The sequence below is a fragment of the Tamandua tetradactyla genome, chromosome 14, assembly GCF_023851605.1.
Source record: "Tamandua tetradactyla isolate mTamTet1 chromosome 14, mTamTet1.pri, whole genome shotgun sequence".
Lineage (NCBI taxonomy): Eukaryota > Metazoa > Chordata > Mammalia > Pilosa > Myrmecophagidae > Tamandua > Tamandua tetradactyla.
The window spans coordinates 53,722,811-53,736,014 of NC_135340.1; the positions used below are offsets into that span (position 1 = coordinate 53,722,811).

Sequence of the window (13,204 nt, forward strand, 5' to 3'; positions counted from 1 at the left end):
CGGTGTGTGAGTGCGGAGGGGCTCACTATTCTTATTTTGAAGATTCCCCTTACCCTTTACGTGCAGGGGCTCAAACAGGTATATTAGGATTCTGTAGGGAAACAGAACCAACAGGAGATCTCTGTAAATACGAGATTTTATAAAAGTGTCTCAGGAGTCCAAATTCCTTAGGGCAGGCTGCAAGCTGGCAACTCTGATGAAGGTTTTCAATGAATTCTCAAGGAGAGACTGGCTGGCTGTAGTAGAGATGGAAGTTCTCTCTTCTGACTGCTGAAATCATCACTTCTCCTTTAAAAGCCTTCGGCTGATTGAGTTAAATATCTCTTATTGTGGGAGGCACTCCCCTCAGTTGATAGATGTAATCAGCATAGATGTCAACTGACAGTTTAAGTCCACGGGATGTCCTTGCAGTATCAAGGCAGTGCTTGTCTGACCAGACAACTGGGCACCCTCACCTGGCCAAGTTCACACCTGAACCTAACCATCATACAGGCTAGTAAGCAAATGCAGAAGAGCAGGCAGGAAAGCAGAGTAGGGAGAGGAGTAGGAACGTGAACTTGGAGTTGACCTCTTGGCATCGGGATGGCCAGGGCCATCTGCCTAGGTCTCTTAAATTTCCTGGGGTTGCCATCCTTCACCTGGCTGATGACCTGGTAGCTGGTCCCTGAGTAGGTGCATGGTGAAGATGCCATTTCATCACCTTGGGTCATGCCTTGGGGAACCTGTAAGCAGTGTCTTGGACCTGGTGCCCCTTGCTGAGCGGATGAAGCCCATGTTATGTGGCCAAAGGCTTGTGGTTGGTTGGTGCCTGTTTCTGCAACCTTTGTCAAGCACTCGAGGTGGGGCAGCTCTAAGGCCCTGGAGTTTCCTGGCAGGCAGAGCATAGCAGCCCAGCCCTCTTCCCTCTCTGCTAAGGACTCCTGGGCGTGGGGACAGGTGCCATTTCCATAGAGGCTGTTAGTGGCATAGATAGCACCAGTGAGGTTGTTACAGCACTGCCATCAGTGAGGTACCCATGAGTTCCATGAGATGGGTGGTATCCTATCCTCATTTTACAGGCAGGAAACTGGTGTGGCGATAAGTACCTTGCACAGGGATTCCCCATAAGTGCCTGTTCTTGCACTCAACAGACTGACTGACTCCTAACACACAAAACCACCCTCTTAACAGAGAAATGAGTACATGTGGTCAAAAACTTTCATAAAGGGCTCTTTTACTTCTATACAAAAATAAGATGTACTTATTGTTTTAAAAAAGAAGGATTTAAGTAGAAAATCAGCCCATCACTGGAAATTTACCTTCAGTGCTATCTTTTTTTTTTTTTTTTTTTTTAAACATGGGCAGGCACCGGGAATCAAACCCGGGTCCTTGGGCATGACAGGCAAGCACTCTTACCTGCTGAGCCACCATGGCCTGCCCCCTTTAGTGCTATTGTAAGCAAGGAGCATTGCCAGTGAAGGCTAAACTTTTTTTTTTATTAATAAAACCAATCAACATACAAGATGAACATTCTTTTTTTTTCCATCACATAGTTGAATATTCATCATGATAATTTCTTTGAACATTTGCATCATTCAGCAAAAGGAAAAAAAAAAAACAATTCATACATACCATACCCCTTACCCCTCCCTTTCGTTGATCACTAGCATTTCAATCTACTAAGTTTAACATTTGTTCCCCCTATTATTTATTTATTTTTAATCATGTGTTTCATTCATCTGTCCATAAAGTAGATAAAAGCATCAGACACAAGGTTTTCACAATCACACAGTCACGTTGCGAAAGCTATATCATTATACAATCATCTTCAAGAAACATGGCTACTGGAACACAGCTCTACAGTTTCAGGCAGTTCCCTCCAGCCTCTCTGTTATGCCTTAACTAAAAAGATGATACCTGTTTCATGCCTAAGAATAACCTCCAGGATAACCCCTCTTGACTCTGGAATCTCTCAGCCATTGACACTTTGTCTCATTTCTCTTGTACCCCTTTCGCTGGAGAAGGTTTTCTCAATCCCTTGGTGCTGAGTCCCAGCTCATTCTAGGATTTCTGTCCCACGTTGCCAGGGAGGTTTACATCCCTGGGAGTGTCCCACGTACATGTCCCACGTAGCAGGGGGAGGGCAGTGAGTTTGCTTGTCATGTTGGCTGAGAGAGAGAGAGAGGTCACATCTGAGCACAAAAGAGGTTCTCTTGGGGGTGACTCCTAGGCCTTATTTTAAGTAGGCTTAACCTATCCTTTGCAGAGTTAAGTTTCATATGAACAAACCCCAAGATTGGGGGCTCAGCCTATTGCTTTGGTTCTCCCCACTGCTTGTGAGAATATCAAGAACTCTCCACTTGGGAAAGTTGAATTTTCCCCCTTTCCGGTGAAGGCTAAACTTTGATGCAAATTTCTGAAGCTGTGAATCGGCTCCTGCATGCAGTGTCTGAGGATGCACCCCGACATTCAACATTCAGACGGTGAGATGTGGGGAGCCTGCTCTGAGGAGCTGGAAAGCTGCCAGTCTTCCCATTCCTTCCCCTAGCTCCAATTCTCTATATCCTCGTCTTGCTAGGATTGGGGAGGGGCTCTTCCATGAGCCTTCCAGCCTGGTTTCACTCCTCAGAACTGCTAACCCCCTCATCTTTCTGAATTAATCCACTCAATGACAATTCAGTTCTCCCATAAACTCAGTCTCTGGCATGCTCTACTTTTCTGTAACCCCTTCTGTATAGCCTGTCCTGGGGTCAGCTGTCCCCAACCCCCACTCCTCCATTCCATGTTTGTGCTCTATTAATCTGTGAATGATTATGATTTAGGATTTCAGGTTTAGAGTTAGGCCGGCCTGACTCTTCGCTTGAGAAGTCTTAGCTTCTGTTTGTTAAACTGCAGAAGGGATGAATGCCCGTAGTACCTGCCTCCCAGGGTGGCTGCAAGGACTAAGGGAGGTAATGAATATAAAACACTTAGCAAGCGCCCCCTTGCATAAATGTGGGCACTAATATCACTACTCCGCCCTGCAGAGCCTCACCGGCTCCTTAAACATGAAGGAAGAAGCCTGGATACTTAGCTAGGTGCCCAATTCAGATCATTAAACTCTCGTACTGACATCCGGGGTGCTTCCATATCTGTTATTCTAGTCCACATGGCCAGCCTGGGACGGTTAAACACGTGTGACTCCAGGCAAAGGGGCTGCTGGCCATTGTCAGTGCTGCCCTGGGCCTCCAGCTCCTGCACTCTGCAAAACGTGTCCTGACCCTACAGTGGTGGGGAACCACCAGCTCGTCGTTTGGCATGTCACCAGTAGTAGCCACCACTTCAGGTGGGAGGGAGGGGGCAAGGGAAGGCAGAGGAGGGTAGAAGTTTCCATTTATAAACATTTCAGCATTACCCATTTGATAAGCACTGTAGTCCACCTGGTACTGTTAAACCCTGGGGTCACTATTGGAAACGAGCCATTGGTCAGTGCCAGACAGTCTTGTTCTTACAGGGCCCTTCTCAAAGAATGGCCAGGACCTGCAGCGCTGGGGGTGGCGTGGGTGGGAGGGGGGGAGCCCACTGGGCCGAGTGCTTCCAGCTAGAAAGCCTGGCTTCCCGCGTAGTTGGAATCGCGGTCCTTCTGCCTCCAGACCCACTGTCGAAGGAAGGGCTCCACCAGGCCTGAGTGTGTGTGGCAGGTGGTGGGTGCGGGTCCTTTCCGTCCAGCTCCCTGAGGACAACAAGGAGCCGCGGTCCGGGTCTTCTCCGCCTTCGAGTCCTCGGCAGCTTTTGTCCCTGAAACCCCGCAGCCCGGGGCGGCCCAGGCTCCGGCGCCCTCTCCCGGGTGGGGGTCTGCGCGCGCCCTCCCCAGCGCGCTCCCCGCGGGGCCGCCCGCCCCTCTCCCCGCCCCCGACCTGGACCCGCCCTCGCGCCTGTGTCACGGCGGGGCTGGGGGCGGAGAGTGGCCGGGCAGGACATCCGGCTCTGGTCCCTCGCCGCGCCCTCCCGCCGCCCTCTCCCGCGCCGCAGCCCCGGAGCCGGCTACCTAGCGCGCGCCGGGGCCGCCCCCCGCCCCCCGGCCCCCCGGCCCTCCTCTCGCAGGGCCGCTCCGGGTTCTCGGGATCCGGACCCTCAGCTCCCGCCGCCAGCACGAGCCCGCCTCCCAGGCAGCTCTCGGATCCGGCGGGCCGACGCAGGCCCCCACGCCGGGAACACCATGTTCCCCCGCCCGCTGACCCCGTTGGCGGCCCCAAATGGCGCCGAGCCCCTGGGCCGGGCACTCAGGCGCACTCCTCTGGGCAGGGCCCGGGCTGGGCTGGGGGGACCGCCCTTGCTGCTGCCGTCCATGCTGATGTTCGCGGTGATCGTGGCCTCCAGCGGGCTGCTGCTCATGATTGAGCGGGGCATCCTGGCCGAGATGAAGCCCCTTCCCCTGCACCCTCCCAGGCGCGAGGGCGCGGCCTGGCACGGGACGGCCTCCAAGCTTGGGGGGTTGTCCCTGGACGCCGGGGACTCAGACTTGCAGGTGCGGCAGGATGTCCGGAATCGGACCTTGCGGGCCGTGTGTGGACAGCCGGGAATGCCCCGCGATCCCTGGGACTTGCCAGTGGGGCAGCGGCGCACCCTGCTGCGCCACATCCTCGTGAGTGACCGCTACCGCTTCCTCTACTGCTACGTCCCCAAGGTGGCCTGCTCTAACTGGAAGCGGGTGCTGAAGGTGCTGGCGGGCGTCCTGGACAGCGTGGACGTCCGCCTCAAGATGGACCACCGCAGTGACCTGGTATTCCTGGCAGACCTGCGGCCCGAGGAGATCCGCTACCGCTTGGAGCACTACTTCAAGTTCCTGTTTGTGCGGGACCCCTTGGAACGCCTCCTCTCTGCTTACCGCAACAAGTTTGGTGAAATCCGAGAGTACCAGCAACGCTACGGAGCCGAGATTGTGAGGCGGTACAGGGTCGGAGCTGGGCCCAGCCCTGCAGGCGACGATGTCACCTTCCCCGAGTTCCTGCGGTACCTAGGGGAAGAGGACCCTGAGCGCATGAACGAGCACTGGATGCCCGTGTACCACCTGTGCCAGCCTTGTGCAGTGCGCTACGACTTTGTGGGCTTCTATGAGAGGCTGGAGGCCGATGCCAACCAGGTGCTGGACTGGGTGCAGGCACCAGCCCATGTCCGGTTTCCTGCTCGCCAGGCCTGGTACCGGCCGGCCAGCCCTGAGAGCCTGCACTACCACCTGTGCAGTACCCCGCGGGCCCTGCTGCAGGATGTGCTGCCTAAGTACATCCTGGACTTCTCTCTCTTTGCCTATCCCCTACCTAATGTCACCAGGGAGGCCTGTCACCAGTGACCATGGGCACAGGACCATCAGCTGTTGGGGGCTGCCTTGGACAATGCCAGCTTCTTGTGCATCTGTTCAGACACTTCGGGTCTGGGACTTGGGGCCTCTCCTGATGGCCAGACGGCAGGGACTGGCCCCGGAAGTTCCTTGCCTAGGGTGGGTACTCAGAGTGGCTCAGGCCACACAGGATTACATAGGAAGGCTAGTGCTTCCCATTGGTGATATCTCGGGATGGGGGGCCCAGTGAGATCCAGTTTGCCAGTGAAGCAGTCCATCTGAACTGACGGGCATCAGGCCCCTTTCTGGCGGTAGGGCTTGTGTAGTCCACTCGGATCACCTGACCAAATCCAGAGGTGGCACCAGTTAGGAGCGTGACCAGATCCAGGGTACATTCGTCCACCCCATTTGCCTTCGGGCTGGGATAAGCAGTGGTGCCTTATAAATGCCTTTGTGCCTTTTTGCTCCAGACTGAGAATTTCCTACACTTGCCAAGTTCTTTCCATTTTTCCAAGGAAAGGAAAACTGAGACAGGGTCCTGGCTAGTAGCTCCGACAGGCATCCAAAGTCCTCTGTGCCCAGCCTCTTCCCAGGGCTTTGGGAACCTCCTTTCTAAGCACGCCTCTTCCCCCACCAAGACCTTCCAGGTTGTGACTGTGGCTGGTTGCACCTGCCAGCCACTTTTCTGATGCTTTTATTTAAAATTTGTACTTTTTGGTAGAACCGTGTGAGGGCTTTGTTTTCCTTAAATCTGAATTTTTAATAAAGCTGTTTTGTATACAAAGTCAGCAGTTCTGTGATTCTCCCCGCTGAGCTCCTGTGGATCCAGCCAGTCTCCCAGAGGTCTGTCTCCCAGGTCTGGAGAGGCAGCTTGCGGGTAGAGACTCTGCCAGCTTGCAGGTAGAGATGCAAAGCCAGAGTTTGTTCTTCCCTGGTCGTCCTGTTTCACACAACCCCAGTGGGAGGGAGGAGGGAAGGAGGTAGATGTAGAGCCCCCTCGTACCGCCCCCTTGCTATTGGTCTGACTTTGGAGAGGAAAATTAACCCCGTTCCCCAAGTCGGGGTATTGGAGGCTTCTGTGGGTACTCCAGGTTCTCTGCCATTGGTTACAGGTCACATCGCCTCCGGGAGGCCTTCCCTGCTTCCCCAGCCCTGTCTGGGTCAGATGCCCCTCTTCAGGGTCCCCTTGACTCTGGGGACTTCGCCTCAGGTAGCACTTACCATTTGCTTGTTGTAGCAGATCTGGTGCTTTTCAGTCTCCCCCACTGAGACGGCGAGTTCTGTGGAGTTGGAACCGTGTCTGTCTTGTTTATTTGACATTCCCAGCACGTGGCTCGAGGCCCGGCACACAGGAGGCACATGGATGGCCAGGCAGGCTCCAGGTGTGCCCCTCACCGCAGCACAGAGAGCACTGCACTTGGCGTCACCCAGACCAACCACATCCCAATTCTACCTTTCACCAGCTGTCAGACCACCTCTCTAAACCAAGCTTCAGTTTTCTCCTCTCTATCCTGGGAATAGTAACCCCTACCTTATATAGATCACAGTGAGGATTAATGAAGAAGAAATGAGCAAATGGGGCCCATCTCAGCACCTGACTGAATGGATGTTTTTTGCAATGTCGATGCTGGGTTGAGCACCTAATCCCTCCGTGGCATGGAGGGACAGGGGAGGAGCCAGGGCACTGTCCAGGCCAGTGCAGGAGACCCGAGCTGCCCCTGGGTAGAGCTCTGCAGACTCCTCACCCACCTACCCTAAGTGAACAGGACCCCTCACCTTTCCCAGGGGCCCATCCCCAGAGGGAGCCAGGCCCCAGACATCTCCAGGAGTGAACCCAATGCCTTTCTTTCTGAGCCAGTCACAGCCGGCCTCAAGCAAGAGGAAGGCATTCTTTCTCTTCCTGAAGGAAAATGCTAACAATTAACAATAGGTACTCTAAAGTGAGCATGTACACTGTGGCGGGCACTGTGATAAGTGTGTTATACTCATTGTCCCCATTCATTCTTACAGCAACCCAGCAAGGTAAGCATAATTATTCCCATTTTATAGATGAGGATTGGCCTGCTCCACTTACCCCAAGAGATGAAGGGTTGGGATTAAAACCCAAGTCCGTTTAACATTTTCTCCTTCTAAAATGAGCGCTGCATTCTTGTCTCCGATTTCTGCACCCTCCCGCAGCCTTCCCTCCCAGCACTCCACAAGTGATTCTGTCCACAGGCCTTTCCAGCTTTTATAAAATTCTCCAGCTTTGCCCACCCAGAGAATCACTTTTCCAGTCGTGCTGAGCCCAGACCATGAATGTAGTAGACCCTGTCAGTTCAGGTCTTCCGATAAGCGAATGGCAAGACAGAACTGGATGTGCCAGAGACTTATTGGGGGAATTGCCTGAGGATAACGGGGTAGGGAGCAGGAGTAGGCAGGAAGAGCCCTCAGACTAGTGCAGGTCTGACTTCTGTGAAAGGAAGATTCTCTCGGATTTCAGTGCAGCTCTAACAAAGTCTCAGCCAGGCCAATGGGGAAACCCAGGCAAAGATGACCTATTAAAGGAGTCTTCCATAGGACAGAAATAGCCCAACTTTAGTACTTGGTCATACTCAGTCATTAGCCTGGGGCGTTGGGGGGTGGGGTGGGGACAGGAATAAGCACTGAGGCAGACCCAGAGTGCTGCAGCTAGGGGCTGGCAGCCAATTGCCAGTACTTGAAAAGGGAGATCTGAGGGGAGCACCTCCATGGTCACCACACTTGGCCCCTCTGACTTACTGGCCTTGGCTCCAAGGATTCTGTTGACATAATGACCTTTTTTATTTGGGGGGCAGGTACACAGGCCGGAAATCAAACCCCGGTTTCCCGCATGGCAGTCAAGCATTTTACCACTGAACTACCCATGCACCCCATAGAGACCTTTTGAACAACAGGAAACAGCTGCTGGCTTAGTGAGCGCCTCAACTGTCTGGGAGATTCTGTACTAAACTCTTCCCCATGGCCATCCCCTGCCTTATAGCAGGACCACTGTCCCAGCCCTTCATTCGGACATTGGAATGCATGTGCCATCACTGTGCCCAAATTTCCATGCTATAATATCCTGGATATTTTCTCAACATTTACCCAACTCACTGCAAGTTCCAATTGTCTTTGGTTTGTGTGTCTGTCATTAATTGGTGGATGTTAACGGTGGGGATCACCTTCACCCAGCATCCCTTCTTCCAGGCTCACATTCCTTCCTCTGGGGTGGGGAGAGCAGATTTGCCCAGGGATGTGTCCAGGCTCTCTCCCAACATGGCCATCCAACTGGACTTAAACTCCAGGGGCAGCCTGGGGGAAAGGGAGGGACCCCCAGAGTGGCATCCCAGGAGCCCACATGCCTATGAATGCCGGGTCTCCTGTAGCACCCCTCTACCGAGTTCTTCAGCTCGTTACTGCCTGGTCCTGGCCGCCACTGAGGGGCCCCCACAGAGGCATAGCAAATCGCAGATACATCCTGATTGTGCCATTGTGAGAGATGAGAAGAACCAAGGACAGTCTAGGTCATTCCCTGTCCCTCAATGCCCAGCAGAAAAGCTTTGGGGTGGAGCTTTGGGGGGACAGAAAGAGGTAAGGGGTTTCAGAAGTTTGGAAAGGACGAGCCTGTGGTGCCACCCTTTCCACTGGCCTGGCACTGTTCCCAGATCTGCAGACTAGGGGTCAGGAGCCCATCAAGCATCTACCTGGTAATTTTTCTGTTCTTGGTTCAGGCCTATGAAGAGGTTAAGCTGCCCCAGGAGTCTTGCCAGATCCTCAGGGAGAGCAGAATCCCAAGAGTCCAAGCACTGTGGCCAGAGTGAGCAGGAAAGCAGTATCTCCAGGGGAGCAGGAGATCATGCTGGTCTCTGAACGTGCTTCTGCGAAGGGCCTGCAGGATGCTTGGAGGAAGGCACTTGAGGCAGAGCCAAGAACAGTAGGGTTTGGCTGGGTAGTGCCGGGGAGGGCTTTCTGGCTAAGCCTGGAAGTCTAACTGGAGTGTCAGCTGTTCTCTAACAGCACAGGCATATCTTCTTCCCCAACTGGTGATGAGAAGCTGTAATAAGCCTCTACCCCAGAAGCTGCCGGACACAGAGACAGGCCAGTCCTCTGGAAGGGGGGGTCTCCTGCAGCTGTGGAGCAAGTATCCAGTAACCGAGAAGTTCTGGCAGATGAAAGAGGGAGATCTAGCCTAACTAAGGCAGGAAATCCAGTAGGGAAAAGCCAGACCCTGCACAACTTTTGAGAAGGGATCTTTGATTTTTGTCCACCCCCCCAACCACCCATCGAGAAAAAAGTGAATAGGGTTGAAGGACTGGGAGGACTGATGGCCACCGAGCAGGAAAACAAGAAGAAAGAGGACTTAAGAGTCACAGATCAGCTGCCTGGCCCTCCCAAAGGCCTTTCTCAGTTGCCAGCTGGCTAGCCCTTCCCTCCTCTGAAGGTCTATGGTCCCTAATACCTACTTCTAGGAGAGTTTGCAGCCTAAGGTATGGCTTGCCTGTCCCCCTCCTTCCATCCCACCCTACCCTGCCCCCTCCTATGGCTCCTTGGGAGTTTCCCAAGTCCAAGGCTGGACCTTGTTCCTCCTTGTATTTGGTACATTTAGGTGCTAAATAAAGACCAGATTGTTGAATTGATGAACACATGGAGGGATGGATAGGTGTGTGTTTGTGTGTGTGTGTGTGTGTATGCATACTGTTTTACTTTGTAAGCTGCTGGAATGCAACATACCAGAAACCAAATAGCTTTAAAAAGGGAATTTATTAAGTTGCAAGTTTAGAGTTCTAAGACCATGAAAATGTCCAAATTAAGGTGTGCAGAGAAACTCTTTGGAGTTTCTTAATTCCAAAGAAAGAGCCAATGCCATTCGGGGTTTTTTTTTTCTCAGCTGGGAGGGCACATGGTGACTGCTAGCTTTCTCTCCTCATTTCATAAGGCTCCCTTGGGAGCGTTTTCCTTCTACTCCAAAGGTCTCTGGCTGTGTGGGCTCTGTTGGCTCTAAAGCTTTTCCTAAAATGGTTCCCTCTTAAAAGGCTCCAGCAAGTAACTCCACTTTGAATAGGTGAAGACCCATGTCCATGGAAACCATCCAATCAAAAGTCACCACCCACAATTGGGTGGGTCACATCCCCATGGAAACAATAAAAAAGATCCCACCCAACAACATTGAAAGGAGAATCAAAGACCTTGGCTTTTCTGGGGTAAATGACAGTTTCAAACCGGCACAGTGCTAGATGGATGAATAAATATTTAGATGGATGGCAGCAAGAGCAATGGAGGAAGGAATTTCTCTAGGAAGAGAAATGAGGACTCATAATAGACATCTGGCAGTTGGTGTATTGCCTCTTAAAAGGAGGCAACTGGAAGGAGAGAGTCCCCACTAAAGAAGAAGTAGCAGAGATAGGGTCCTAGATAGAGGAAGCAACTGGGTCCTGGCTTGCTGAAACACATAGGAAGGAAGGGGTGCCACCTGTGCTGGTAGGAACATAGCCAGGCGAGAAATAGACATCATGAAAGGTAAAACCAAGAGAGGAGCCTAGGAGCCAAAGGATGACCACAGGATTTCCCAAAAGGGAGAGACTTCTAACAATCAGATGACTTCCCTAAAGCAGAGGTAGAAAGGGCTGTGTTCATTTGTTCCCAACCCATTCAGGTTTCCCAGAGGAATATATCTGTCTCTGCCTTGGAAAGTTACTAGCACCCTGGAGGTGAGAAGGCAGTGGTATGATATATTCAAGATCCTGAAAGAGAAAGACTTCCAGCCAAGAATTCTGTACCCAGCCAAATTGTCCTTCAAAACTGAGGGAGAGATTAAAGTTTTCACAAAGAAGTCCTGAAAGAATTTGTCAACAAGACAATGGCCCTACAAGAAATATTAAAAGGAGTTCTGCTGGCTGAAAAAAAAAAGGCAGAAGAGGAAGGTCTGAAGGAGAACACCAAATTGAAGAGTACCATTAAGGGTAATTTAAAGAATACAAAGAGAAAAAGGGAAAAGAATATATAGAACTGACAAATAAAATTAAAAAGATAAGATGGTGGAATCAAGAAATGCATTTTCAGTAATAATTTTGAATGTTAATAGACTAAACTTACTAATTAAAAGATACAGACTGGCAGAATGGATTAAGAAACATAATCCAGCTATATGCTGCTTACAAGACGCTCATTTTAGACACAAGGATACAAATAGATTGAAAGTGAAAGGATGGAAAAAGGTGTCCCACACAAATTGTAACCAAAAGAAAGCAGGAATAGCTATACTAATATAGGACAAAATAGACTTTAAATGTAAAAACATTATAAGAGACAAAGAAGGACATTATAAACTAATTAAAGCGTCAATTCACCAAGAAGATGTAACAACCATAAATGTTTGTGCTCCCAATAAAGGAGCTCCAAAGTACATGAGACAGACATTGGCAAAACTGAAGGGAGTGATAGATGTTTCAACAATAATAGCAGGAGACTTCAATACACCACTCTCCTCTATAGATAGAACAACCAGACAGAAGATCAACAAGGAAATAGAGAAGTTAAATAACTTGATAGATGAATTAGACCTAACAGACATATACTGGTTATTGCACTCCAAAGCACAAGGATATACATTCTTCTCTAGTGCTCATGGAACATTCTCTAGGGTAGATCATATGCTGGGGCACAAAATAGGTCTTTATAAATTTTAAAACATTGAAATTATCCAAAGCACTTTCTCTGATCAAAATGGGATGAAGCTGGATCTCAATAACCAGCAAAGAACGAGAACATTCACAAATATATGGAGATTAAATAACACACTCTTAAACAATCAGTGGGTCAAAGAAGAAATTGCTAGAGAAATCAGTAGCTATCTGGAGATGAATGAAAATGAGAATACAACTTATCAGAACTTATGGGATGTGGCAAAGGCCATGCTGAGATGGAAATTTATTGCCCTAAATGCCTATCTTAAAAAAATAAGAAGGAGCAAAAATTGAGGACTTCACAGCACACCTGGAGGAACTTGAGAAAGAACAGCAAACTAACCCCAAAAGCAAATAGAGAAGAGAAATAATAAAGATTAAAGCAAAGATAAATTAATGGGAGAACAAAAGAACGATAGAAAGAATCAATAAAACTAAAAGTTGTTTCTTTGAGAAAATCAATAAAATTGATGGGCCACTAGCAAGACTGACAAAGAAAACAAGAAAGAGGATGCACATAAACAAAATCAGAAATGAGAAGGGGTGCATTACCACAGACCCTGAAGAAATCATAAGAGAATGCTATGAACAACTATATGCCAACAAACTAGACAACTTAGATGAAATGGACAAATTCCTGGAGACACACAAACAAGCTATTCTGACTCAGGAAGAAATAAAAGATCCCAACAAATCAATCACAAGTAAAGAGATTCAATCAGTCATCAAAAATCTGCCAACAAAGAAAAGCCTAGGGCCAGATGGCTTCACAGGAGAATTTTATCGAACATTCCATAAAGAACTAACATCAATCCTAACTCATTTTATGAAGCTAATATCATTTTAATACCAAAACTGGGTAAAGATGCTATAAGAAAGGAAAACTACAGGCCAATCTTCCTAATGAACACAGATGCCAAAATTCTCAATAAAGGGCGGGCCACGGTGGCTCAGCGGGCAAGAGTGCTTGCCTGCCGTGCCGGAGGACCCCGGTTCGATTCCCGGCCCCAGCCCATGTAAAAAACAAACAAACAAACAAAATATAATAAAACAAGAAAATGTTTAAAAATGTTTCCCTTTCTTCCTCCCTTCCTTCCTTCCATTCTGTCTTTCCTTCCTTTCCTCCCTCTCTCTTAAAAAAAAAAAAAAAAAAAAAAAAAAAAAAAAATTCTCAATAAAATATTAGCAAATCAAATTCAACAATACATTTTAAAAATTATACACC

At 49.8% G+C, this 13,204-nt stretch overlaps 1 protein-coding gene across 1 annotated transcript; it reads left to right on the forward strand.

Annotated features, from left to right (window-relative positions):
* The first annotated feature begins 4,002 nt into the window (after positions 1-4,002).
* On the forward strand, positions 4,003-6,084 carry CHST14 (carbohydrate sulfotransferase 14). Its single transcript, XM_077126634.1, has one exon. The coding sequence runs from the start codon at positions 4,178-4,180 to the stop codon at positions 5,306-5,308; it is 1,131 nt and encodes a 376-aa protein (XP_076982749.1). The 5' UTR covers positions 4,003-4,177; the 3' UTR covers positions 5,309-6,084.
* Positions 6,085-13,204: the final 7,120 nt, after the last annotated feature.

Bases quoted from the DNA above. Each gene is read 5' to 3' on its own strand.
- CHST14 (XM_077126634.1), top strand. From the start codon at position 4,178: ATGTTCCCCCGCCCGCTGACCCCGTTGGCGGCCCCAAATGGCGCCGAG.